The sequence below is a fragment of the Theropithecus gelada genome, chromosome 18, assembly GCF_003255815.1.
Source record: "Theropithecus gelada isolate Dixy chromosome 18, Tgel_1.0, whole genome shotgun sequence".
NCBI classification, from domain to species: domain Eukaryota; kingdom Metazoa; phylum Chordata; class Mammalia; order Primates; family Cercopithecidae; genus Theropithecus; species Theropithecus gelada.
Window position 1 is genome coordinate 12,517,311 of NC_037686.1, and position 26,740 is coordinate 12,544,050.

General features: G+C 46.1%; 1 protein-coding gene across 5 annotated transcripts in view; it reads left to right on the forward strand.

Moving 5' to 3' along the window:
- The window catches only part of ENOSF1 (enolase superfamily member 1), a 43,604-nt gene that overhangs the window by 2,817 nt on the left and 14,047 nt on the right, over positions 1-26,740 (forward strand). For 2 of the 5 annotated variants that reach the window (XM_025364950.1, XM_025364951.1), the window contains exons 2-10: positions 3,567-3,675; positions 14,020-14,135; positions 16,966-17,052; positions 17,391-17,417; positions 19,847-19,919; positions 20,017-20,055; positions 20,478-20,560; positions 22,799-22,833; positions 25,704-25,791. In XM_025364950.1, the coding sequence (XP_025220735.1) occupies positions 3,567-3,675; positions 14,020-14,135; positions 16,966-17,052; positions 17,391-17,417; positions 19,847-19,919; positions 20,017-20,055; positions 20,478-20,560; positions 22,799-22,833; positions 25,704-25,791 (657 nt within the window). The remainder of the gene's footprint in view (positions 1-3,566; positions 3,676-14,019; positions 14,136-16,965; positions 17,053-17,390; positions 17,418-19,846; positions 19,920-20,016; positions 20,056-20,477; positions 20,561-22,798; positions 22,834-25,703; positions 25,792-26,740) is intronic. The other 3 variants (XM_025364955.1, XM_025364952.1, XM_025364953.1) reach the window with 3 other exon arrangements.

Sequence of the window (26,740 nt, forward strand, 5' to 3'; positions counted from 1 at the left end):
TTTTTTTTTTTTTTTTTTTTTTTTTTTTTTTTTTTTGAGACGGAGTCCCGCTCTGTCGCCCAGGCTGGAGTGCAGTGGCGCGATCTCGGCTCACTGCAAGCTCCACCTCCCGGGTTCACGCCATTCTCCCGCCTCAGCCTCCGAGTAGCTGGGACTACAGGCGCCCGCCACCACGCCCGGCTAGTTTTTTGTATTTTTAGTAGAGACAGGGTTTCACCATGTTAGCCAGGATGGTCTCGATCTCCTGACCTCGTGATCCACCCGCCTCGGCCTCCCAAAGTGCTGGGATTACAGGCTTGAGCCACCGCGCCCGGCCACAAGTAGGATATTTTCAAGAAAGAGCAATAAAGCAATCCTCAAAATCTGCTAAAGACTCCTGCTTTTTTTTTTTTTTTTTTTTTTTCTTTTTTAAGACTGAGTCTCGCTTGTCGCTCAGCCTGGAGTGCAGTGGTGCGATTTCATCTCACTGCAACCTCTGCCACCCAGGTGCAAATGATTCTCATGCCTCAGCCTCTGGAGTAGCTGTGATTACAGGTGCGCACCACCACACCCGGCTAATTTTTGTATTTTTGATAGAGACAGGGTTTCACCATGTTGTCCAGGCTGGTCTCGATCTCCTGAGCTCAGGGGATCCACCTGCCTCTTCCTCCCAAAGTGCTGGATTACAGGCATGAGCCACTATGCCGGGCTTACCTCCTTCTTAATCTGAAATCGATTTATGTTCCTTTCTTCTCTGTGAATTGCCCCTGTTATTTCTCCTTTGGCTGTCCTTACCCTCGGATACTTTTTCCGCTGTCAGCCACCTCTTCGTGGGCTCTCTCCCCTCATGGCCTCCTGCCTTTCTGACGGCTCCTCCTTCCTCCACTGGCCCCTTCTTCCCTTTCTCAGACTCAGGCTTCAGCATCTTCCCCGTCTCCCTGCACACTCCCATGAAGACCTTCTCCGCATTCTGGCTTTGGTGCCGCCCTATATGCTGGAGATTCCCAGATCTCATTTCCAGAGCTGCCTCCTTAACCCATAGGTCTGGATACTTCCTGTTAGGTTTTTCACCTTCATGCTAAACGCAGTTTGTCTAAATCGGAAGTCATCTTCCATACCCTGCCGCCCCTCCCTCCTGACCCATCTTGGATCATTCTGCTAATCACAGGGATCCAAAAGCTTCAAGTCACTTTTGGCTCATCTCGTCCTGTTGACCCTCATCTGAGGCTTCAGTGAAAGGTTTCCTTTTTCCATTGCTTCCTCTTCTTGGAACCTAGCAACTGTCGATGGGTCTTTAATTCTTGGAGTCTCCTTCTCAGCCTCATCGCTCAACTCCTTCAGGAACCCAATGGCTCAGCCAAGCCAGGATGGGCACCAACCCTTGAATACACTCCAGTCTCTCCCTCTTCTGACCCCTTTACTTTCTGCACTGCTGCTGCTACCTCACCTGAGATATTCCTCCCTCCCAGACCCTTCACTCCCCTTCCCACTGCTGAGAAGCTCCCCTTCCTTGACCGGCCAGCTCAGATTCTGTCTTCATCATAAAGCCTTCTCCCGCTTCAAGAAGCACATTCAGCTAACAGTGCTCTCTGCCGGTCGTTCATAGTTTGCATCTCTCCCAGGCCTTAGCATGTTCTGCCTTATATTAAGGTTTTTGTAACCATGTCTTTTTATTTATTTATTTTAGAGATGGCGTCTCGCTTTATTGCCCAGGCTAGTCTTGAATTCCTGGGCTCAAGCAGTCCTCCTGTCTTGGCCTCCCAAAGTGTTGGGATTACAGGCATGAGCCACCATGCCCGTCCTATAACCAGGTCTTCTCAAATGTAACCTCCTCAAGGGCAGACATATCTGTAACACCCTTGCAAGCTGCACCAGCTCTGACACGTAGTTGGTGCTCAGTGATGCATCACACTGATTTCCTGCCACTGGGCTGTGACACCAGACTCAGGGCTCCCATCCATCACATACAGCTCCCTCAGCCACAACATCCCCAATACAGGGAATTACAATCTGCCTTCATAATTTACTTGTGGCCGGGTGCGGTGGCTCACACCTGTAATCCTAGCATTTTGGGAGGCCGAGGCAGGTGGATCACCTGAGGTCAGGAGTTCAAGACGAGCCTGGCCAATGTGGCAAAATCCCATCTCTACTAAAAAAAAAAAAAATAGCTGGGCATAGTGGCGGGTGCCTGTAATCCCAGCTACTTGGGAGGCTGAGGCAGAAGAATCACTTGAATCCAGGAGGCAGAGGTTGCAGTGAGCCAAGATCATGCCACTACGCTCCAGCCTGGAGGACAGAGTGAGACTCAGTCTCAATAATAATAATAATAATAATAATAAAATATTATTTACTTGTGTGACCTTTTGCAAATTACTAAACCTCCTTAAAACTTCATTTCCTCTTCTCTAGTAGGGATAAGAGCACCTAGTTGATAATACTGTTATAGGATTAAATTAAACCATGTAGAGCTCTTAGAATATAGTGTGTCTGGCACAATAAATATTATAGAATAATAACAGTAATAAATTGTTATAGCCTTATGCAAAATTCTTCTTTAAGAATGCATTCAGATCTTCTGCCTGGCTTTTCGGGGTCTCCATTATTCCGTGACATAGAACAAAACAAAAAAAGAGCGAATTCATCTAGAAGCTTTACTTCTTCATTTTCCCCCACTGGTCTCTGACCTTGTGCCGTTGTGTTTTCAGCCCTGCTATAAACTGCTGTGAGATCAGTCCAATTTTATGCAAGAGTTTTCTGAACCTTTGGCTTGTTCAATTTGAAGCTGCTTGTGAATGTAACTTTGTTCAAAGAGCTGACAGAGATAGCTGCGAGTGAAAACTCCTTGGCTTAAAATTGAGCCGCTGCTGGGCGTGATGGCTCATGCCTGTAATCCCAGCACTTTAAGATAAGGCCTAAGCGGGTGGATCACTAGAGCTCTGGAGTTTGAGACCAGCCTGGGCAACATGCAAGACTCCATCTCTATTTTTTTATTTAGAAAATAAATACATAAATAAAAATGAGCCTCACTTTTTGACCTAATTGAAAGCAGGTGATAAAAATGTATACCTTGCGATCAGGTGCAGTGGCTCACACTTGTAATTCCAGCACTTTGGGAGGTCGAGGCAGGCAGATCACCTGAAGTCAGGAGTTCAAGACCAGCCTGGCCAACATGGTGAAACTTTGTCTCTGCTAAAAATATAAAAATCAGCCGAGTGTGGTGGCATGTGCCTGTAATCCCAGCTACCTGGGAGGCTGAGGCAGGAGAATTACTTGAACTTGGGAGGCTGAGGTTGCAGTGAGCTGAGATCACGCCACTGCACTCCTGCCGAGGTGACAGAGCAAAACTCCGTCTCAAAAAAAAAAGGTATACGTTGCACTTATTGAAACACTTTGGATCTTTCAGGAGGACATTCCTTTTCTCCATTCAGAGCCCTTTGTTTTCTTTGGGGTATAGCAACAGTTCCTTCTGTGGGAGCTCTTGTGGCATGGCCCCTGTGGCATTGTCTGTCCTCATGTGACATCATTCTCATGGTTCTTTTCGGGTTTCTCATGCTGGCATTGTTTCGGCGGGGAATTCTCTCCTGCAGCACACGGATCCTGACTACTCAGCTGCCTATGTCGTCATAGAAACTGATGCGGAAGATGGAATCAAGGGGTGTGGAATCACCTTCACTCTGGGAAAAGGCACTGAAGTTGGTGAGTTGAAGATTCTCTCAAGGTTCCAGAATGCTTAATTTTCAGATGAGATTCTAACTTCGATTTTTAGATTCATTAGAATCTTGATTTAGATTCAGTTCCAATCTTGTTTTTCTCTGTGTTTAACTGCTCAAAGTGAGTAAAAATAGTGTTTCATCGTTTGTTATTTATTTCACTGGGAGAAATTTAAAAGTGACAGAATTTGGCCTCTCTCCTTGCAATCATCTCTAGTCTGTTAGAAAATCCGTGACTCTTAGTCTGTTTCTTTGTGTCAAATGACAGCTACAAGGATGTTTTTCACCTGCCTTTCACCCGGGGCCACTGTCGAGCTTTAACAACCTGCCGTGGGTGAGTAACCAAGGGCAAGGAGAGGGAGGAGATGTGAGTTCCCACAGCAAAAAAAGGCTCATTGTGATGTGCACAGTGAGTCTACTCACTTTTCTATATATATTTCTTTTTTTTTTTTTTTTTTTTGAGACAGAGTCTTACTCTGTCACCCAGGCTGGAGTGCAGTGGCGCAATCTCAACTCACTGCAAACTCTGCCTCCTGGGTTTAAGCAATTCTCCTGCCTTAGCCTCCTGAGAAGCTGAGATTACAGGCACCCACCACCACGCCCAGCCAATTTTTGTATTTTTAGTAGAGACGGGGTTTCACCATGTTGGCCAGGCTGGTCTCGAACTCCTGACTTCAGATGATCCACCCGCCTCAGCCTCGCAAAGTGCTGGGATTACAGGTGTGAGCCACCGCACCCAGCCTTTTCAAAATATTTCACACCAAATTGGTTTCAAGTTCACTATTTTCATAGCAAAAAAGGGCTTTAGCCCCGCCCAATCTCGGAGGTCTCCTTTGGGGAAGAGCAGATTATTTAAGATGCATACAGAGCTGTGAATACGTCATTCTTTTTTTATTTGCATTTTCTGTTTTCTTAAACAAGATACAGAGCATAACTTTTCTCAGAGCTGGATGTGATCTCAATGGTGATCTTGAGCCATCTCATTTTTTAGAGAGAAGAAAACTGAGGCACAGGCAGATACCCAGCAAGTCATGGCAGAATCGCCTGACTGCCCGAAGCACTTTCTCTTCAGAACTTTTAAATGCAACTCTTTTTGAACACATCATACCTGCACATGGTACAAAATTCAAGAAGTACAAAACAGTGACCTTTGCCAGGTCAATTTCAGTGGATTATTAGGGGCTGAAGCCAAATTATAATAGATTGAAGGGTAAGGGTCTAGAAGGAGGGAAAAGAGTTTCTCTAACTTTGGTGGTAGTGTGATACCTCTCCCATGGATATTTGCACCATCAGCGCTCTCAGTAGTTGTAGAAAAAAATCTTGGCCCATTGAGAGATTTTAAATTGTTAAGCATATAAAAGAAGTGTGTGAGTTTGTGAGTGTGTGTCTGTCTGAATGGCAAGGGAACCTTCCTTGAACTTGCAATGGACACTGCCCAGGTGGCTGCTGTTTCTGCTCTTCACAGGGCTGGTCAGTTGTCTGGCAAGTCAGTCCTTCTGCAGACTTCTCCTGAGTGCTGCCATGCATCAGGCACTGAAGTAATTTTAAAAAGAGGAAGATAGGCCAGGCGTGGTGATTCACGCCTGTAATCTCAGCACTTTGGGAGGTTGAGGCGGGCAGATTGCTTGAGTCAAGGAGTTCGAGACCAGCCTGGTCGACATGGTGAAACCCTGTCTTTACTAAAAATACAAAAATTAGCTGGCCGTGGTGATGCATGGCTGTAATCTCAGCTACTCAGGAGGCTGAGGCATGAGAATTGCTTGAACCTGGAAGTTGGAGTTTGCAGTGAGCTGAGATTGTGCCTCTCCACTCCAGCCTAGGTGAAAGAGCGAGACTCCGTCAAAAAAAAAAAAAAGTTAAAGAAGGATGAAGAAGACAGAATCCCACATATCAGGAGCACACAAACGTATTGGAGAAGTAGACATAAAAGACATGATCATAGTGCAGTCTGAGAATGACTATTTTTTTAAATTATGTACAAGTTTTACAGAGAGAGGATATATTACGCTGTTCTTTTTTTTCTTTTTGGAGACAAGAATCTTGCTCTGTTGCCCAGCCTGGAGTGCAGTCGCGCAATCTCGCTCACTACAACCTCCACATCCCGAGTTCAAGCAATTCTTGTGCCTCAGCCTCCCGAGTAGCTGGGATTACAGGCACACACCACCATGCCTGGCTCGTTTTTATATTTTTAGTAGAGATAAGAGTTTACCATGTTTGGTCAGGCTGGTCTCCTGACTTCAGATGATCTGCCCACCTGGGCCTCTCAAAGTGCTAGGATTACAGGCACAAACCACCACTCCAAGCCAGGCTGTTCTTGCATTGCTATAAAGGAGTACCAGAGACTGGGTAATTTATAAAGAAAAAGAGGCTTAATTGCCTCATGGTTCTGCAGGTTTTCCAGAAAGCATGGTGCCAGCTGCTCAGCTTCTAGGGAGGCTTCAGGACACTCACAGTCATGGTGGAAGGCGAGGGGGGAGCAGACACGTCCTATGTCGAAAGCAGGAGCAAGAGAAAGAGAGTGGGGAGGTGCTACACGCTTTTAAGCCACTAGATCTCACGAGAACTCACTCACTGTCTCAAGGCCAGTACCAATGGGATGGTGCTAAACCATTCATGAGAAATCCACCTCCATGACCTAATCACCTCCCACCAGGCCCCACCTCCAACACTGGGGATTACATTTCAACATGAAAATTGTGCAGAATGTCTAACCCATATCAGGTGGTAACTTCACTCTGTCCAAACGGCTCAGGGAAGGCTTCAGAGCAGAAGTATTGCTTTGAGGTGAGTCTCGAAGAGCCAACAGGAATTTGCCAGGCAGAGGGAGGAGACCATACTGTGAGTCAGTCCCCCTTTTCTCTATTAAGTAAACAATTTACTGTTAAAGTTTTCCCCAAAATAGTAACCACTTACTAAGATAGAGCTGTGAGCTATGTTTCTGCTTATCCTGCAACTTTAATTATCCCTTGTTTGTAAGTTGAGTACTTTATGAAGCTGCTGTCTTTCTCCATCCTGCAAACCCTACAACACACCCCCCCAAAGGTTGCATAAAACTCAGCGAGCTTACAAGGTATGTTAGGCCATTGGACCCACTCTCTGTTAACAGCCAAGACTTTAAACTTTGCCGACTCGGGCACACGTGGAGGGGCCCTGGGCACTAAGATAGATAAGAAGCTCTTCTGGGATGGGTGCTGAGCTCAGTGTTCAGGGCCTTCACTCCCCCTCCCCTCCTCCATTCCCAGCCCCACACCACTGTCTTGGTGGATGTCTCAGGCAGGGGTAAATCAATTTCCATCTCTCCATGACTTTAATTAATGACTCTTTTATGCTAAGGTTTTTGGCTTCTGCCTTTTTCAGACCACAACATGACAGAACCCATTTTAACTTTAACCTTGCTACATATTTCAGGTGACTCACTGCAGTCTCACTAAATGTGTTACACGGCACTCACACTGAAGATGAAAAATGCCATTAGCTCATCCTGGTTCTTCTGCTTACTTACCTAATCATCTGTTTATGATTAAAAAAACATAGGGTTACTGTGAAGAGAGTGCTTGTGTGTGAGACAGAGAGGGAGGGCTGTTTTTCAGATGTATAGAATACACCAATGTAGTTTTTGGTTGGGTATTTTTTAAAATCATGTCTTTATTAAATTTACTTAATTTTCATTTTTTATCCTTCTTTCTTTATGTTTTTAAAGTTTTTATTATTGATTAATTGATTTGAGATAAGATCTTGCTCTGTCACACAGGCTGGAGTACAGTGGTGCAATCACGGCTCATGCAGCCTTGACCTTCCAAACTCAAGTGATTGTCCCACCTCAGCTTCCCGAGTAGCTGGGACCACAGGCACAAGCCACCATGCCTAGCTAATGTTTTGGTTTTTTGTTTTGTTTTGTTTTGTTTTGCTTTTGAGAGACAGAGTCTTGCTCTGTTGCCCAGGGTGGAGTGGAATGGTGCCATCTTGGCTCACTGCACCCTCCACCTCTGGGTTCAAATGATTCTCCTGCCTCAGCTTCCCAAGTATCTGGGACTACAGGTATGTGCCACCATGCCCAGCTAATTTTTGTATTTTTATAGAGACAGGGTTTCACTATATGTTGGCCAGGCCAGTCTTGAACTCCTGACCTCAGGTGATCCGCCTACCTCAGCCTCCCAAAGTGGTAGGATTACAGGTGTGAGCCACCACACCTGACCTGGGTTTGGTTTTGTTTTGCTTTTTTCTTTAAAAAAAACAATTTTTTTTTTTTTTTTTTTTTTTTTTGAGATGGAGTTTCACTCTTGTTGCCAAGGCTGGAGTGCAGTGGCATGATCTCTGCTCACTGCAACCTCCACCTCCCAGGTTCAAGCGATTCTCCTGCCTCAGCCTCCAAAGTAGCTGGCACTACAGGTGCCTGCAACCATGCCGGGCTAATTTTTGTATTTTTTGTAGAGACAGGGTTTCATCATTTTGCCCAGACTGGTCTTGAACTCCTGAGTTCAAGCAATCCACTGCCTCAGCCTCCCAAAGTGATGGGATTGCAGGCATAAGCCATAAGCCACCATGGCTGGCCTGTTTCTGTTTTATTTTATTTATTTATTTAGTTAGTTATTTTTGTGACAGAGTCTTACTCTGTCTCCCAGGCTGGAGTGCAGTGACGTGATCTCGGCTCACTGCAACCTCCACCTCCCGGGTTCAAGTGATTCTCCTGCCTCAGCCTCCCGAGTAGCTGGGATTATAGGTGCCCACTATAATGCCAGCGAATTTTTGTATTTTTCAGTAGAGACAGGGTTTCACTGTGTTGGCCAGGTTAGTCTCGAACCCCTGACCTCAGGTGATCCACCCGCCTCAGCCTCCCAAAGTGCTGGGATTACAGGCGTGAGCAACCAGAGGCAGCCTTTTTTTTTTTAAAGACTTAATTTGTTTTAGAGTAGTTTTAGGTTCACAGCAAAACTGAAGTTAAAACTGAAGCAAAACTTCCAGCAAAACTGGAAGTTACAAAGATTTCCCACATACCTCTGTCCCCACACAGGCACAGCCTCCCTCATTATCAACATTTCCCACATACCCCTGTCCCCACACAGCCACAGCCTCCCTCTTTATCAACATTCTGCCCAGAGTGGCCCATTTGTTGCAACTGATGAACCTGCATCGGCACATCATGATCACCCAAAGTCTGTAGTTTACAATAGGGGTCACTCTTAGTGTTGTATATTCGGTAGGTTTGGACACATATATAATAATATATACAATGTAGACTAAGTTAGTTTTTAAAAGAATATATAGAAAAAATAAAAAGATGTACAGAGAAATAATTTTTTTTTTTTTTTGAGACAGAGTTTCGCTCTTTTTGCCCAGGCTGGAGTGCAATGGCGTGATCTCAGCTCACCGCAACCTCCGCCTCCCGGGTTCAAGCGATTCTCCTGCCTCAGCCTCCCGAGTAGCTGGGATTACAGGCATGCGCCACCACCCCGGCTAATTTTGTATTTTTAGTAGAGACGGGGTTTCTCCACGTTGGTCAGGCGGTCTTGAGCTCCCGACCTCAGGTGATCCACCTGCCTCAGCCTCCCAAAGTGCTGGGCTTATAGGCGTGAGCCACCGCGCCCAGCAAGAATTTTTAAATAGACAAAAATTTTTTAAAACCCAGCCTTAATAGTTTGTGACACCACTCTTACTTCAGACACCCACAAGTCACCCACAGACTTTACTCAATGTCCTTCCAGTGCTAAAGGCTCCAGAGAATTGAAGTCCCTGAGCAGACTCAAACAAAAGAAAACCCCCTATGTTTAGTTGGCAAGAAGCTGCCTTCAAGGGCCTTTTTTTCTTTTCCAAGTCAATTTCCTGCCACAACCAAAATTTCTCTTTTTTTTTTTTTTTTTTTTTGAGGTGGAGTTTCCCTCTTGTCACCCAGAGTGGAGTGCAGTGGTATGATCTTGGCTGGCTCACTGCAACCTCTGCCTCCTGGGTTCAAGTGATTCTCCTGCCTCAGCCCCCCAGGTAGCTGGTATTACAGGCACGCACCACCATGCCTGGCTAATTTTTGTGTTTTTAGTAGAGACAGGGTTTCACCATGTTGATCAGGCTGGTCTTATACTCCTGACCTCAGGTGATCCGCCCACCTCGGCCTCCCAAAGTGCTGGAATTACAGGCATGAGCCACCGTGCCTGGCCTCACAACCCAAATTTCTATTAAATGCCACAAATTCTAGTCTCCTGTTGAGCAAGAAAAATCCACACACTGCAGATGAATGCATAAGTGCTGCTTGTGCACGCTGAGAGTCATAAAGATGAGATCATCCTTAGCTTTTGTTAAGTGCATTTGGTATTGTGACGTGAACCAGAGGTATGCTTCAGTCAATGATTTATAGCAACAATCAAATTGCCGAGACGGTGGTTTGGTGTCAGTGTACCTCACTGTGAGTCACTGACTTACTTCAGATCTTCTTTAATTCAAGAGCATCCACCTTCAAGGAGTGAGGAGGATTCTGTCTTCTCACAATTCTAGGGAACAAATATCTGAACCAGAATGATTGTGTATCCCATTAACAAAAGCCCTAGAGAACCTGGAATGGCTGGTTCAGCCCTAACTGCTACATCTGACCACTAGTGTGCAATCATCTCAGAGGTGTTTCACCCTTAGCCAGGCATGTGCTAAAAGCTTGGGGAGGCCGGGCGCGGTGGCTCACGCTTGTAATCCCAGCTCTTTGGGAGGCCGAGGCGGGCAGATCACGAGGTCAGGAGATCGAAACTATCCTGGCTAACACGGTGAAACGCCGTCTCTACTAAAAATACAAAACATTAGCCGGGTATGGTAGCAGGCGCCTGTAGTCCCAGCTACTCGGGAGGCTGAGGCAGGAGAACGGCGTGAACCCGGGGGATGGAGCTTGCAGTGAGCCGAGATCGGGCCTCTGCACTCCAGCCTGGGAGACAAAGCAAGACTCAGTCTCAATAAAAAAAAAAAAAAAAAAAGGCCGGGCGCAGTGGCTCAAGCCTGTAATCCCAGCACTTTGGAAGGCCGAGACGGGTGGATCACGAGGTCAGGAGATCGAGACCATCCTGGCTAACACGGTGAAACCCCGTCTCTACTACAAAAATACAAAAAAACTAGCTGGGCGAGGTGGCGGGCGCCTGTAGTTCCAGCTACTCAGGAGGCTGAGGCAGGCGAATGGCGTGAACCCGGGAGGCGGCGCTTGCAGTGAGCTGAGATCTGGCCACTGCACACCAGCCTGGGCGACTGAGCGAGACTCTGTCTCAAGGGAAAAAAAAAAAAAAACTTGAGGCATCACTTTCTTTCTTTTTCTTGAGACGGAGTTTCACTCTTGTTGCCCAGGCTGGAGTGCAATAATACAGTCTCGGCTCACTGCAACCTCCACCTCCTGGGTTCAAGTGATTCTCCTCCCTCCGCCTCCCAAGTAGCTGGGATTACAGGCACCCGCCACCATGCCCAGCTAATTTTTGTATTTTTAGTAGGGGCAGGGTTTCACTATGTTGGCCAAGCTGGTCTCAAACTCTTGACCTCAGGTGATCCACCGGCCTCCGCTTCCCAAAATGCTGGAATTACAGACATGAGCCACCGTGCCCAGCCTGGGGCACCACTTTCATAGTGTCCTTCTCAGGATCTTATTGACAGAAAAACTGTACCTCTACAACTGTCCTATTAAATGACTGAAAACTTTTACTATTGAATCCATGGCAGCACCAAACAAATTTATCAAAATGTTTTGGAATACATTCCTTTCTTTGAAGCTAAGCTGATGGCTTGATTCAATTATTGTGGCCATGTACACAACATAGGCTAAATGTTTCCTAGAATTGGCAAAGGATCAAAGGGTTACTTTACTTATTCATCATCTTAAACAACACAAGAAAGCCTTATTATTATTATTATTATTATTATTATTATTATTATTATTATTTGAGACAGGGTCCAGCTCTGTCACTCTGTCACTCAGGCTGGAGTGCAGTGGCACAATCTCAGCTTACTACAACCTCTGCGTCCAGAGGTCAAGTGATCCTCCCACCTCAGCATCCCGAGTAGCTGGGACCACCATACCTGGCTAATTTTTGTATTTTTTGTAGAGATGGTGTCTTGCCACACTGCCCAGGCTGGTCTCGAATTCCTGAGCTCAAGTGATCCGCCCATCTCAGCCTCCCAAAGTACTGGCATTACAGGAGTGAATGCCAGGTCCAAGAAATCCTTTTAAAGTAAAATACCACAGGACGTGGTGGCTCACACCTGTAGTCCCAACACTTTGGGAGGCCGGGGTGGGAGGATCGCTTGAGCCCAGAGTTCCAGAACCTCTCTACCTGCTGCCCCATGCAACACAGCAAGACCTTGTCACTACAAAAAAATTAAACATTAGCTGGTGTGGTGTTATGTGTAGGTCCTAGCTACTAGGAGGCTGAGACAAAAAGACTACTTGAGACTAGGCATTCAAGATTACAGTGAGGTGCTGGGTGCAGTGTCTCACACCTATAATCCCAGCAATTTGGGTGGCCGAGGCAGGTGGATCACTTGAGTTCAGGAGTTCGAGACCAGCCTGGGAGGCATGGTGAAACCCCATCTCTACCAAAAATACAAGAAATTAGCCAGGCATGGTGACTGGAGCCTGTGGTCCCAGCTATTCAGGAGGCTGAGGTGGAAGAATCACTTGAACCCAGGAGGTGGGGATTGGAGTGAGCCAAGGTCCTGCCACTGTACTCCAGGCAGGGTGACAGAGTGAGACCCTATCTCTAAAAAATAATAATAATAATTAAAGGTACCAAAAATAAATAATTGATGGTAATGCTAACACAAATTAAATTTAACCTTCAAATTACTTATGAGAAATGTAGTATATCATAAGAAAGTCAATAGTAAGAAATTTCATGTTTGTAGACAGTGTTTTCATGTATTTTAACATTTTGCAAATAGCATGCTAATTGCAAATTCATTTTATTTAATCTTTAATAGTTTATATTGTGAATTCAAGGCATCTTCTATACTTGTCAATAATGAAAAGGCATTTCTCTTTTTAAAAATTCTATTAAGTCAGCCTTCTTATTCCTTAGGAACATGAACCAGCATGGTTTGGTTTTGAATCTGATTGTTCAAACACTTTACAAAGTAAATAGGAAAATAATTTGGGAACATTATTTAAACTTGTCAATCTATGATTCTGTTTTTCACGTGACAGCCAATCACAATGTGTTCTCTACTCAGGAAGTTTGGCTCAGTATATGGATTAACACCTGTTCTACTTGTGTGATATTTCTTATAACAACCACAGAAAACATATATGGGGCCGGGCACAGTGGCTCATGCCTGTAATCCCAGAACTTTGGGAGACCAAGGTGGGTGGATCCCTTGAGCCCAAGAATTTGAGACTAGCCTGGGCAGCATGTCAAAACTGCATCTCTACAAAAAATACCAAAATTAGCCAGGCTTGGCGGCACATACCTGTAATCCCAGCTACTCAGGAAGCTGAGGTGGGAGGATCACCTGAGCCGGGGAAGTCAAGGTTGCGGTGAGCCGTGATCGTGCCACTGCACTCCAGCCTGGGTGACAGAGTAATACCCTGACAAAAAATAAAAATAAAATAAAAATAAAAAAAGAAAGAAAAGAAAAGAACAGAACGGCTGGGCGTGGTGGCTCACACCTGTAATCACAGCACTTTGGGAGGCCGAGGCGGGAGGATCACGAGGTCAGGAGATCGCGACCATCCTGGCTAACACGGTGAAACCCCGTCTCTACCAAAAATACAAAAGCAAAATTAGCCGGGCGTGGTGGCGGGTGCCTGTAGTCACAGTTACTGGGGAGGCTGAGACTGGAGAATGGTGTGAACCTGGGAGGCGGAGTTTGCAGTGAGCCAAGATCACACCACTGCACTCCAGCCTGGGTGACAGAGCTAGACTCAAAAAAAAAAAAAAAAAAAAAAAAACGTATTTGATGCAATTTTAAAAAGAATATACCTTTGAGATGGAGTCTTGCTCTTGTTGCCCAGGCTGGAGTGCAATGGCACAATCTCGGCTCACTGCAACCTCTGCCTCCTGGGTTCAAGCGATTCTCCTGCCTCAGCCTCCTGAGTAGCTGGAATTACAGGCACATACCACTGTGCCCTGCTAATTTTTGTATTTTCAGTAGAGACAGGGTTTCGCCATGTTGGCCAGGCTGATCTGGAACTACTGATCTCAAGTTGTCTGCCTGCCTTGGCCTCCCAAAGTGTTGAGGTTGCAGGCATGAGCCACCGCACCTGGTCTAGATTTCATTTTTTTCATAAAATGTTCACATTTGTTTGTTTGTGATGTTTTCGGGTGTTAATTTCTTGACCTAATATAAAAACATAAACAAGAGTTCAATCCTTTTTAAATAGTTGTCTGTGCTGTCAATGCCCTCGCCCACCATGTGCTCAACAAGGACCTCAAGGACATTGTTGGTGACTTCAGAGGCTTCTATAGGCAGCTGACGAGTGATGGGCAGCTCAGATGGGTAAGGGACCTATTTCGTAAAATGCTTATATAAGTAATACTACCAAGGTCTGAGATATCCTTTGAGTGCAACAAATGTGAAAATAGAGATGGGTTTATTTGTTTATTTATTTATTTTTTGAGATGGAGTCTCGCTCTGTCGCCCAGGTTGGAGTACAGTGGCGCGATCTCAGCTCACTGCAACCTCCGCCTCCTGGGTTCAGGCAATTCTCCTGCTTCAGCCTCCTGAGTAGCTGGGACTACAGATGCACACTACCACACCCAGCTAATTTTTATAATTTTAGTAGAGATGGTGTTTGGCCATGTTGGCCAGGCTGGTCTTGAACTCCTGCCCTTGAGTGATTCGCCCTCCTCAGCCTCCCAAAGTGCTGGGATTACAGGCATGAGCCACCACACCCGGCCTAGAGATGGCTTTATAATTTTAAAGTATAAGTATAAATTTAAAGTATAAATAAAGTATATAATATAGTATATTATATACTATATATAGTATATATAATATAAATAATATATATTATATATAATATAAAATAAAGTATATAATATAGTGTATATATAGTATATATATAAAGTATAAAATAAAGTATAAATTTAAAGTATAAATAAAAATAAAGTATAAACTTTATTCAGCTAAATTTGGGCTTGAGTCATTTAGATCATCAGTATTTTAAGGTAAACAAGTCATTTCTGTAAGACTGATGATCTAAATGACTCAAGCCCAAATTTAGCTGAATAAAATGTTCTACTAAGGAGATGAGGTCCTGAGATTTGGGTCTTGAGAGCTATCTCTTCTCTAAGGGTTGGGTCTTGAGAGCTATCTCTTTAAGGACCTCATCTCATCCTCCCTGAATTGAGAAATGGTTTAGAGGATAAACTACTGAATGTGCAATCTTTTTATGGAGAAATAATGTGAGTAGTATTAGAGATAGAAGAGAAGGTCATTAAAGAGAAAACAGTAAGAGAAGAGCAAATTTAAAAAGATGGAAGACCATCGTGCCTTTTATGTGCATAGCTTGGTATTTGAACTGTAAATTCAAGGCATGAGAAAGTTAGGCTCTGGAGAAAGGATTCTAACACAGTAAGGTGAATTCAATACCCTGACCTTTGTCTTTGTCCCACGATATCGGATTTTGTCTTTTCCTAACTCAGTTCAGTCTCCCATCCATGCACAGAGAAGGGCACAAGAGAATGCACTTTCAATAGTGCCTGGGATTTCATATTTACTTTATACACAGAATATTAAACTTACCTTGAAAGATGTCACCTTGAAGAAGTTCCCACTGGCTGAATCTGGGATAATTTGAGCATCCAAATAAATATGATAGTAATGGCTTATGACCCATTGAATAAAATCCTTGAGTCCATTCAGATAATGAACAGTCGGCTGGGCACAGTAGCTCACGCCTGTAATCCCAGCACCTTGGGGCTGAAGCAGGAGGATCACTTAAGGCCAGGAGTTCAAGACCAGCCTGGGCAGCATAGAGAGACCCCCATCTGTACTTTTTAAAAATAAAAATAATAAAATAAAATTTTTTAAGGAGATAATAAACAACAAGGTCAAGCCCACCATTACAGCTGATTAAAATCTAATAAATATAAAAGGAATGATATCATCAGAAAATCACCATAACTGTCATAGCTACAATTAATTGAGGCAAGAGTCATCAAGGGATGCCCAAATTTTGGGACAGTAATAACCTCCTTACTTGGAAAATGAAATGGTAACTTCACAGTGGAGAAACCAAATGGACACTAAGTTACCCAAGTGGTAAAAGTTAACAACCCTAATAATGAAACAAATGACATAATCACTTATGTAGTATTTATGCCAAAAAAATGTATTACCTGAATCTAATCATGAAGGAACTGATGATCAGCCCAAATTGAGGGATGCTGTACAAATCAACTGGCCTGTACTCTTTTAAAATGCTAATAACATTTAAAGAAGAAGAAGAAAAATTACTCCAGGTAAAAAGAGACTAAAGAGGCATGACGACTAAATGCAATATGTGATCCCAGATGGGATACGGATTACGGTCAAATAAAATACATTATAGGAAAAAACCATTTGATTGACATTTGATTATGGACTGGCCTTTAGATAACAGTATTCTATCAATGTTGTATTCCCTGAGTGTGATCATTGTACTATGGTTATGTAAGAAAATATCCTTGTTTTCAGGAACTATACACTGATGTATTTAGGGTAAAAAGAGCATGATATTTGCAACTTTATTCAAATGGTTCAGAAAAAAAGTACGTGTGTGTGTGTTCATATGTATATACATACATATACATATATACACATACATATACATATATATGTATGTATATATAGAGAGAGAGAGAGAAGAGAGGAAAACAGAGGTGTTTTTCCTACTATTCTTGAAACTCTTCAATGGGTTAGCAACTGTTTGTTTTTTTTTTAAACTTAACCTTTAGGTGGGTTGGTGGGTTACTATTGCTGCCTTTTAATTCTTGAGATGTGTCCCTGGATGGAAGACCTAAATATCTTTCTTTTTTTTTTTTTTTTTTTTTTTGAGACAGACTTTTGCTCTGTTGCCCAGGCTGGAGTGCAGTGGTGCCATCTCGGCTCACTGCAATCTCCGCCTTCTGGGTTCGAGTGATCCTCTCGCCTCAGCCTCTGGAGTAGGGACTACAGGCACACACCACCACACCTGGCTCATTTTTCTATTTTCAATAGAGACAGGGTTTCACCAGGTTGGCCAGGCTGGTCTTGGTCCCAAAGTCCTGGGATTAGAGGCGTGAGCCATCACACCCAGCCCTCTTTTTCATTTCTAAAGTGCTGTTGTACTTTGCTTCCTAACCAGATTGGTCCAGAGAAGGGCGTGGTGCACCTGGCGACAGCGGCTGTCCTAAATGCGGTGTGGGACTTGTGGGCCAAGCAGGAGGGAAAGGTAACTCCTCTCACAAACGCTTCGGAGGCCCCTGGGAACTGCACCACACTGACTTTCCCTACGCACAGAGGAGAGACAGACACACTGCAGCCCCCAAAAGGAAATACAGAGAATTGCTTTGGTGTTTTTTTCTCCCCTGAGAGGTTTTGGCAGTAGGTAGGGAACTGCAGGAGGAGGAGAAAGAGGGGATGGGATGGCGGAAGGCGCAGGCGGCAGTAGAGGTGGGTGTAGGGACCCGGTGGCTGAGAGCCAGCATTTACTGCCAGTGCATTTACTGTCAGGAAAAAAATGGGGACTTTACACATATGTCTTACAAATCCTTTCTTTTTTACTTCAAGCCTGTCTGGAAGTTACTTGTGGACATGGTGAGTAGGATCGTTAATGTTACAATTGTTTCTGTAAATGAAATGGACTTCATGAATGACATGCCTTTTGATGATCAGTAAATATATTCAGGACTATCTGTTGATCACTATGGTGATGATAAAGCAAAAAGCCAATAAAACATGACATTCCTTTTCTGATAGCTGATGTAACGGATAGCTGTGCTCATGCAGGCAGTGTGGCACGAGGCGAAGCAGTGAGGGGGTCTTGCCTCCCCCACCGTGCATCTGTAACACACGATGCCAGTTCTCTGAGCCTCCGTTGCCTGACTATGACAAGAGGATCATCCTAACTTCTCTAGGAACCTCACAAAATTAAAGATCAATGAGAAAAGCAACTCTTAAACTCTGAAAAGCAAGATGTGATGATATTATGAAGATATTATCCAGGCCAGGCGTGGTGGCTCAAGCCTGTAATCCCAGCACTTTGGAAGGCTGAAGGATGGCTTGAGCCCATGAGTTTCAGGCTGCAGTGAGCTATAATTGCACCACAGCACTCAGGTGACAGAGCAAGACCCTGTCTCAAAAAAAGAAAAAAGAAAAAATACTATCCAGTCACTTTGACACCAAGAGTAAGATGAGGCCATTGTAGCCTCTACTGTACAGTTCCAGCAGGGAAGGAGCTCAACACTGAGTTCTAAAGCTATGCACTTGACTGTTTTCTTTCTCCTTGACCTTTTCATAGCAGGGGTGAGCAACTGGATGCTGAGGCGGAAAAAACTGGGCAAATTAAAGGGGAATGAGCTTCAGACCTGTGCAGAGCTGGCTGTGAGTCCGGGTTTCACTGCTCACCAGCTGCATGACCTTGAGCATGTGACTTCCCCACTCTGAGCTGCGGTGGCCTCAGTGCAACACCTGGGTGGTGGTTAAAAACCTTGTGATCCACAAATGAAGGCCCTTGTTATTAGATGGCAAAAAATTAAGGAAAAACAAAGAACACCATGGCCTTGAAGAGTGTTGGGCAGGAGACTACTCCTCCTCTGGTGGAAAGTGGAGACAGGAGGCTGTCACATCGCCTCTCACATGGAGAGTAGCTTCGGGGCCATCCGTAGGGGAAGGACACAGAGCTCTTGAGCCCCCTTCCAGACTCAAGGCCGGCCTTTTACAGTGCTGGAGGAGGTAGCCACCAAAAGGGAATGATTTGCAGGCCACCAGAAATGTGTTTGAGGTCCCACCTGTGGACTCTCCGTTTTTGGATCCTGTTCCCTTTCAATGCCAGTACTCTCTTGTTTTCTTTATTGTTGTTGTTGTTGTTGTTTGTTTGTTCGTTTGTTTTGAGATGGAGTTTCCTTTTTGTCACCCAGGCTGGAGTGCAGTGGCGTGATCTCAGCTCACTGCAACCTCCACCTCCCGGGTTCAAGCGATTCTCCTGCCTCAACCTCCTGAGTAGCTGGGATTACAGGCTTGTAATGCCACCATGCCCAGCTAATTGTATTTTTAGTAAAGATGGGGTTTCACCATATTGGTCAGGCTGGGCTCAAACTCCTGACCTCAGGTGATCCACCCGTCTCAGCCTCCCAAAGTGCTGGGATTACAGATGTGAGCCACCACACCTGGCCCAGAACTCTTGGAAGTAGAATCTCAGGTTTGAAAGAGCTTTTAGGATTTTCGACAGTTGTGGTAGAGTGTCACTGGTCACTATGAGATGTTAGTGGGAATGGAACTACTGGCTGTTTTCCAACTGACTGTTCCGTCAGGGTGGGGAGAGGTCTCAGCACGAATCCCCAGCCTCGTAGCTCACCGTGGACAGCCCTGCGGTGTGAAGCTGATATACAGTGATGCCAGGCATTCATCTCCCCGCTGAGCTCCTGCTGAGTGTTTGCCTGGGGCCATGCCCTCCTTCCAGGAAGCCATGTTAGCTGGAAAGAACAGGGTAGGGGCGGGTGGCAAGGGACCAGAGCGTCAGTGTCTGAGGGCTTTGTCGGGGCAGTGAGGAGCCACTAAAGGACTCTACACTTAGGAATGACAGAGTCGAACAATTTAACAAAGCCCTAAAGGTCCCTGCCAGGAAAGAATGAGCCCCATGTATCACCATAAGCAACTTCTTAGAAACATAACCCACCCCTGTCATCCCAGCACTTTGGGAGGCCAAGGAGGGAGGATTGAAGCCAGGAGCTCAAGATCAACCTGGTCAACATAGTGAGACCCCATCTCTACAAAAATAAAAAAGCTAGGCATAGTGGCACACACCTGGAGTCCCAGCTCCTCAGTCCCAGGAGGCTGAGGCAGGAGGATCACATAAGCCCAGGAGACTAAGGCTGCAGTGAGCTATGATGGCATCACTGCACTCCAGCCTGGGCAACAGAGTGAGACCTTGTCTCTAAAAGAAGAATAATAAATAATTTTTTAAAACAAAATATAACCCACCTTAGAATTGATTCAGGCCTCTTCCCCTCCTATCACGTTGCTAGGATCCCTGGACGCTGGTGTCCTGCATAGATTTCAGGTACATCACCGATGTCCTGACTGAGGAGGATGCCCTAGGTGAGTTTGGAAGCTTTCTCGGGTACACAATGTGCACATACAGTAGTGGCATGCTTTGTTGCCTGAAATAGTGAGTGATGCTTTTTATTTCTTCCAGAAATACTGCAGAAAGGTCAAGTTGGTAAAAAAGAAAGAGGTGGGTTATAAGAAATTTTTCTTCATTGTTTTTGCTAACATTGTCCACTTTTGAGTGCCCCTGTCCTTTTGGGGGACACATTGTCCTCCCAAATGCCCTGTGCTGAGTAGCTAGGCCCTCAAATCAACATTCAGGTCTGCATGGTGAAGCCTCCTGAGTATGACCTCTGACTGCAGAGTTTGCTTCAGCCACTGCTGAAAGGAAGTTTGGCTTTAGGATTACACTGTAGGGAGGGCCCTTGGGGAGCAGGGCAGTCTGTGAGGGTATCGTGACCACCTGGGTTTCACATCCTAGTAATTTGTGGCTGGGTGTGTGTAAAAGGCCAGGTCAGGAGAACAGCTGGACTCTCCAGGGGAAACAGCTTAGCTACAGGCACTTCCAATTCTGAAGGGCAAAGTGTTGACGGTGCTGTGTTTTCACAGAGAAGCAAATGCTGGCACAAGGCTACCCTGCTTACACCACCTCGTGCGCCTGGCTGGGGTACTCAGATGACACGTTGAAGCAGGTGGGCATTTTAACCTGGCTTTGTAAACAGGCTGAATGGGGAGAAACCAACCTGTTTTTCCTTCTGTGCTCACACCACTACTCTGAATACCTCACTTCTGACACCAGACCTGTATGGTTTTCCTTCTCACGCCAACCAGTTTTCCGCTTCTTTGTGGACACCAACTGGGTGTCCTGCTATTTTACTCAATTGTGACACCATCTCCCTGGAGCTAGCCTCAGACCACGCAGGTTAAGGGCTCAGTCTTGGAGGACTGGCCCATGGCAGATGCCAATCACAAGCCCACGTTGTCATCTGTGCTTCTGACTGGCTTTACCTCCGATTAGAGGTTCCCACAAACCCCGCTTTGAGTTCAGTCATTTGGTGGAATGGCTCATGGAATTCAGGGAAACACTACTTATGTTTACTCATTTATTATAAAGGATACAACTTAAGAACAGCCAAACTGAAGAGACACGTAGGGCAAGGTGTGAGGAGTGGGTGCAGAGCTTCCATGTCCCCTCCAGATGAGCCACGCCCCACCACCTCCACGTGTTCACCAACCTGGAAGCTCTCTGAACCCTGTCCCTTGGGGGTTTTATGGAGGCTTCAGTATTTAAGTGTGATTCAGTATTTGGCCATTGGCCATCAATTCAACCTTTAGCCCCCTCCCCTCCCCAGAGATCTGGGAATAGGCTAAAGTTTCCAACCCACAATCATGCCTTTCAGGTCTTTCTTGTCCCCAGCCCCATCCTGAAGCTACATAGGGGACCTCAGCAGGGCTCATTCACATACAAAAGACACTTCTGTCACTCAGGAGATGCCAAGGGTTTTAGGGGCTGTGTGCTAGGAAATAGGGGAGCAGCAATGGGGGCAGAGACCAAATATATATTCCTTCTCCTGTCACATGGGCTTTAGATTCCAGCCTCTCCGGGAGAAATTTAATATTTTCTTGTTCACCTTTCTGAATCATTTTGGCTGAGGGCGGTGGCTCATGCCTGTAATACCAGCATTTTGGGAGGCTAAGGTGGGTGGATCACCTGAGGTCAGAAGTTCGAAACCAGCCTGGCCAACATGGCGAAACCCTGTCTCTACTAAAAATACAAAAAATTAGCTGGGCGTGGTAACGTGCATCTGTAATCCCAGCTACTCAGGAGGCTGAGGCAGGAGAATCACTTGAACCTGGGAGGCGGTGGTTACAATGAGCCGAGATCACACCACTGCACTCCAACCTGGGCGACAGAGCAAGACTCCATCTCAAAAAACAACAAAAAAAATTATTTTTTCTCGTTCTGAAAGTACACAAGCAAATGCAAAGTCATTCACCTTTTGGACCCTGGGACTCTGTGACTTAGTGAATTACCTTGGGCTCTGGAAGGTGACAGCCTAGGGTATGATTCCCAGGCAGCACCAGCGGCAGACCCACTGCAAGATGGAGAAATAATGCCTATTTCATGCTGTGGTTTTGAGGATTCAGATACATGCTGTAAGTTGTGTCATGCTCAAGGCCTCCTGGCTGGCACACGGCATGCAGTCGGCACGTGGTTGATTTATTACTGTTTCTCCTTACGCTGTGCCCACTTTTAGAGAGTGAGGAAAGAGAGGCTGGCTTCTGCACGTTACTCTTACGTCGTTCTGTGGATGCCACAGAATATTCTAGCTTTAAAAAGAGAAAGATCAGGCCGGGCGCGGTGGCTCAAGCCTGTAATCCCAGCACTTTGGGAGGCCGAGACGGGCGGATCACGAGGTCAGGAGATCGAGACCATCCTGGCGAACACGGTGAAACCCCGTCTCTACTAAAAAATACAAAAAACTAGCCGGGCGAGGCGGCGGGCGCCTGTAGTCCCAGCTACTCGGGAGGCTGAGGCAGGAGAATGGCGTAAACCCGGGAGGCGGAGCTTGCAGTGAGCTGAGATCCGGCCACTGCACTCCAGCCCGGGCGACAGAGCCAGACTCCGCCACAAAAAAAAAAAAAAAAAAAAAAAAAAAAGAGAAAGATCAATGCTATATTCTCCTTCCAGGAAGGTTGTGACCATTAAAAAAATGGTTCCCATAGAGATGAGGAAAGAAAGTCACCCTACAAGTAAAAAGTGATCTCTGTCAACCAAGCTGTTTCTGCTGTTAATTTCAACAACACATGAGTGTTACTCTGGTCTATGCTATAACCGTAGTGCTTGTGAAATGGATCAGCAATGACTGATGTCCTGGTCAGACCAAGAGGCTCTCTCCAGTGTATGACCCTGTGCTCCTTTCCCACAGCTCTGTGCCCAGGCGCTGAAGGACGGCTGGACCAGGTGAGTGTGATGATGGACCTGACTTGCCCAGTTGGTGGCAGGAGAGACTCAGGCAGTGGAGGGGAGCCAAGGAGTAAAAGGCACCCACGGGCTAGGATCACTGTGGCTCATAGGGATGCATAAGAGAAGTTTCCCCTTAGGCCAGGCTCTTTCTCTAAAGGCAGGATGTGTGTCCTCATTAGAATTCTAGGACATCAGAGTGGAAAGAGGCTTGGGAGATTGTTGATTTCAGGCACTAACCCAGAATAGAAATCCAGTCTTTTCCATCAGTAAATAGCGTTGATTCAGCTTCTGCATGAACACCTCCAGAGGCAGCGAGCTTAACTTGGTTAGGCACTTTCCATTCTTTGAGGGCTCTAAGTATTAGGCGGGTCTTTTCTTCTCTTTTGAGACGAAGTTTCACTCTCGTCACCCAGGCTGGAGTGGATGGCGCAGTCTCTGCTCACTGCAACCTCCACCTCCCAGGTTCAAGCCATTCTTCTGCCTCAGCCTCCTGAGTAGCTGGGATTACAGGCACCCGCCACCACACGTGGCTAAATTTTGTATTTGTAATAGAGACAGGCTTTTGCCATGTTGATGAGGCTGGTCCTGAACCCCTGACCTCAGGTGATCCGCCTGCCTCAGCCTCCCAGTGCTGGGATTACAGGCGTGAGCCACCGCACCCAGCCAGGTGGGTCTTTAATGTCAGGAACCCTTTGCTTCCATGTAATTTCCAGCCAGAGGTCCCAGTTCCAAGAGCCAGGCTGTTCCTCTTCCACTTGAGTGACAACCCTCCTCTCCCTCTAGGCCACCTCCTTTCCACATTGCTCATCTGCACTTCTCCCTTCTGACTCTTGCCTGTGCAGGTAAAGACCTCTGGCCATCCTAAGACCTCTGGATGAGCCTCGATGGTTGATGACCCTGGGTCCTGACACAGGGCAGGATGCAGAGGGACCATCATCTCTCTTGACCCAGTCACTGTGCATCCCTCAGCGCAGCTCATGGTGGCACTTTTTGCCTGTGACATGTCACCAGGCTTCCTATCTGACTTGCAGCCGCCCTGGTCCTTGAGCCTCCTGCTACTCAGTGTATCCTGTGGAGCAGGAGCTCCAGCATCACCTGGGAGCTTGTCAGAAATGCAGCCTGGGCCTCTCCCCAGACCCGCTGCATGGGAATCTGCATTGGAACAAGAGCCCCGAGTGATTCCTGTGCACACTTAAGTTGGAGAGGCACTGAATTCTTGTTAATGCCTCAGCTAAATAAAGGGTTGAGGAGTGAGAGCTTGAAGGAGGCAGCATGAAGCCATGGAAAGAGATGGTGGCATCTGATGGAACTGAAATCACATCTTGCCTTTTCCCCTCACCCCCTGCAAGTACTTGCTGTGTGGTCATGAGTAAATTGCTCAGCCTCTCTGAACTTCATTTTCTGTCTATCAATAGAAATAATATGAGCTTGGGTCCTCCTCAAAGTTGCCATATCTCAGAAGGACCAGCACAGGGCAGGATTCAGAGCAGCTGCTGTAAGTGCTGGCTGCTTGCCCTCCCTCTACATACCCGGGGGAGGCTGCAGCAACGTATCTGGTAAGGCAGAGAAGGCTGTGGGGAGATTTAAAGGGCCTCTTCTCAGCACAGGAAGCCTGGCACCCAGAGCCTAAGGCCAGCCACCCTCTCTGGAGCATCACGGATCATGTAGTTGAAGCCCCTAGCTGGTACAGAAGAGAACGGCAGGTGCCTGAGAGTGTGCGGCAGGCACTCTGCAAGCTGAGGCTCTTTGCAAAGCAGCAGGAGGACCTCAGCCAGGGAGGTGCACAAGGAGGATAGGCTGGCATTCAAGGGGGCAGATGCTGGCCTCCTCATGGTGGTGTCCCCTCCTTCACCTGCCAGTGCCCACACTGAAGCCAGCAACACACCCTTCTGACAGCAGCGTCACGGGGTGTGGACGTAGAGGCCCGTGTCTCAAGATAATAGCTGGACATCCACACAGATTAAGGAGCTCCCTATAAGTGTCTGGATGTGGTGTAAAGGAGACCTCTGCATGCAGGATCCAGCTGCACTTTGCTATTCCCTAGTTACATGACCTCATCATTTTCCCTGCCGGAACCTCAGGCCCGTGCACTGCAGGGGACAGACCATCCCTGTGGCCTTCCTCTCACTGAGTTAATTCAAGACAGAGTTCTCCTTTGTAAACCAGACCCTTCCCATTCAGGCTATCAGAGGGTAGCTCAGCACCCCTTGTCAGCCCCGCTCTCCTTTTCAGTTCTCACTGTGGCTTTTTTGTTCTTAATTCCTTTTCATGGCACAGCAAAAACTGAGTTAATTGTATTAAAGACCTGACTTCGGCTGGGCGCGGTGGCTCACGCCTGTAATCCCAGCACTTTGGGAGGTCGAGACGGGCGGATCACGAGGTCAGGAGATCGAGACCATCCTGGCTAACACGGGGAAACCCTGTCTCTACTAAAAATACAAAAATTAGCAGGGCGTGGTGGCGGGCGCCTGTAGTCCCAGCTACACGGGGGGCTGAGGCAGGAGAATGGCGTGAACCCGGGAGGCGGAGCTTGCAGTGAGTGGAGATCGTGCCACTGTACTCCAGCCTGGGCAACAGAGAGAGACTCCGTCTCAAAAAAAAAAAAAAAAAGACCTGACTTCTCTGTCTAGCCTCTTAACTCCAGGTCAATAGATAATTGAGAGTCATTGCCCTGATACTGAATGAAGAGATAAAGTTCACAGATTTATTTCAAGTGACTTATCTGAAGATGAGGAAAGAGCAAGAGGTTACTAGAAAACATGGTCTGTGAACTATTGACAGAAAGACGGTCACTTCTGCAGAAACTCCAGGTGCCCTTGCCAAGTCCAGGTACAGGTCTAAACTAGCAAACCAAATACATTTTCTAGGTTTAAAGTAAAGGTGGGTGCTGATCTCCAGGATGACGTGCGAAGATGCCAAATCATCCGAGACATGATTGGACCAGAGAAGACTTTGGTAAATATCCTCTCACACCACTGAAAAGCAGCGGCCTTTGTCCAGGGCTAAATGCAACTCGTTTCAAGATTAAAGAACATTGGGAATTTAAAAACGTAATTGTCAGAGGAAGTACAGTTCTATAGTCTTGCAGTAGGCAAACTCAAAAAAAAAAAAAAAAAAAAGCAAAGGGACTAATAGTTTTACATTTTTTAATTCTGCAGAACTAGTTAAGTAAGTTTGGGGTTAAGGATCCTTTCTTGCTAACACAGATGCACCTGAGCAAAGTTTTCCCATTGGTGCTCTCGTGTGTCAATCATTTAATCTCCCCTCCCAGCTCCTCAGGTAGGAGGGTGTCAGGGCCATTACTGAAGAAATGTTGGAACTTCACTGAGATAAATGTAAGGATCAGTCATTTCTGATTTGTATTTTTATAAACCAGTTCTTATGTGTAAAATATTTTCATAAAAGGAAGTCACAGTAAGATGTTTTTATGAGGCTTCAGAGGCTTTTTTGCATAAGTTAAAATAGAAATTTTGAGTTCTTGGCCGGGTGCGGTGGCTCAAGCCTGTAATCCCAGCACTTTGGGAGGCCGAGATGGGCGGATCACGAGGTTAGGAGATCGAGACCATCCTGGCTAACACAGTGAAACCCCGTCTCTACTAAAAAATACAAAACACTAGCCGGGTGAGGTGGCGGGCGCCTGTAGTCCCAGCTACTTGGGAGGCTGAGGCAGGAGAATGGTGTGAACCCGGGAGGCGGAGCTTGCAGTGAGCTGAGATCCGGCCACTGCACTCCAGCCTGGGCGACAGAGCAAGACTCCGTCTCAAAAAAAAAAAAGAAAAAGAAATTTTGAGTTCTTGACCCAGGATCACTATTTATACATGAATTAATGCTGTTTTTTTAAATGAGGTCATCTTTATCCAAATAACTTATGATAAAAATTGATTCTGGGCTGGCCAGATGCTGT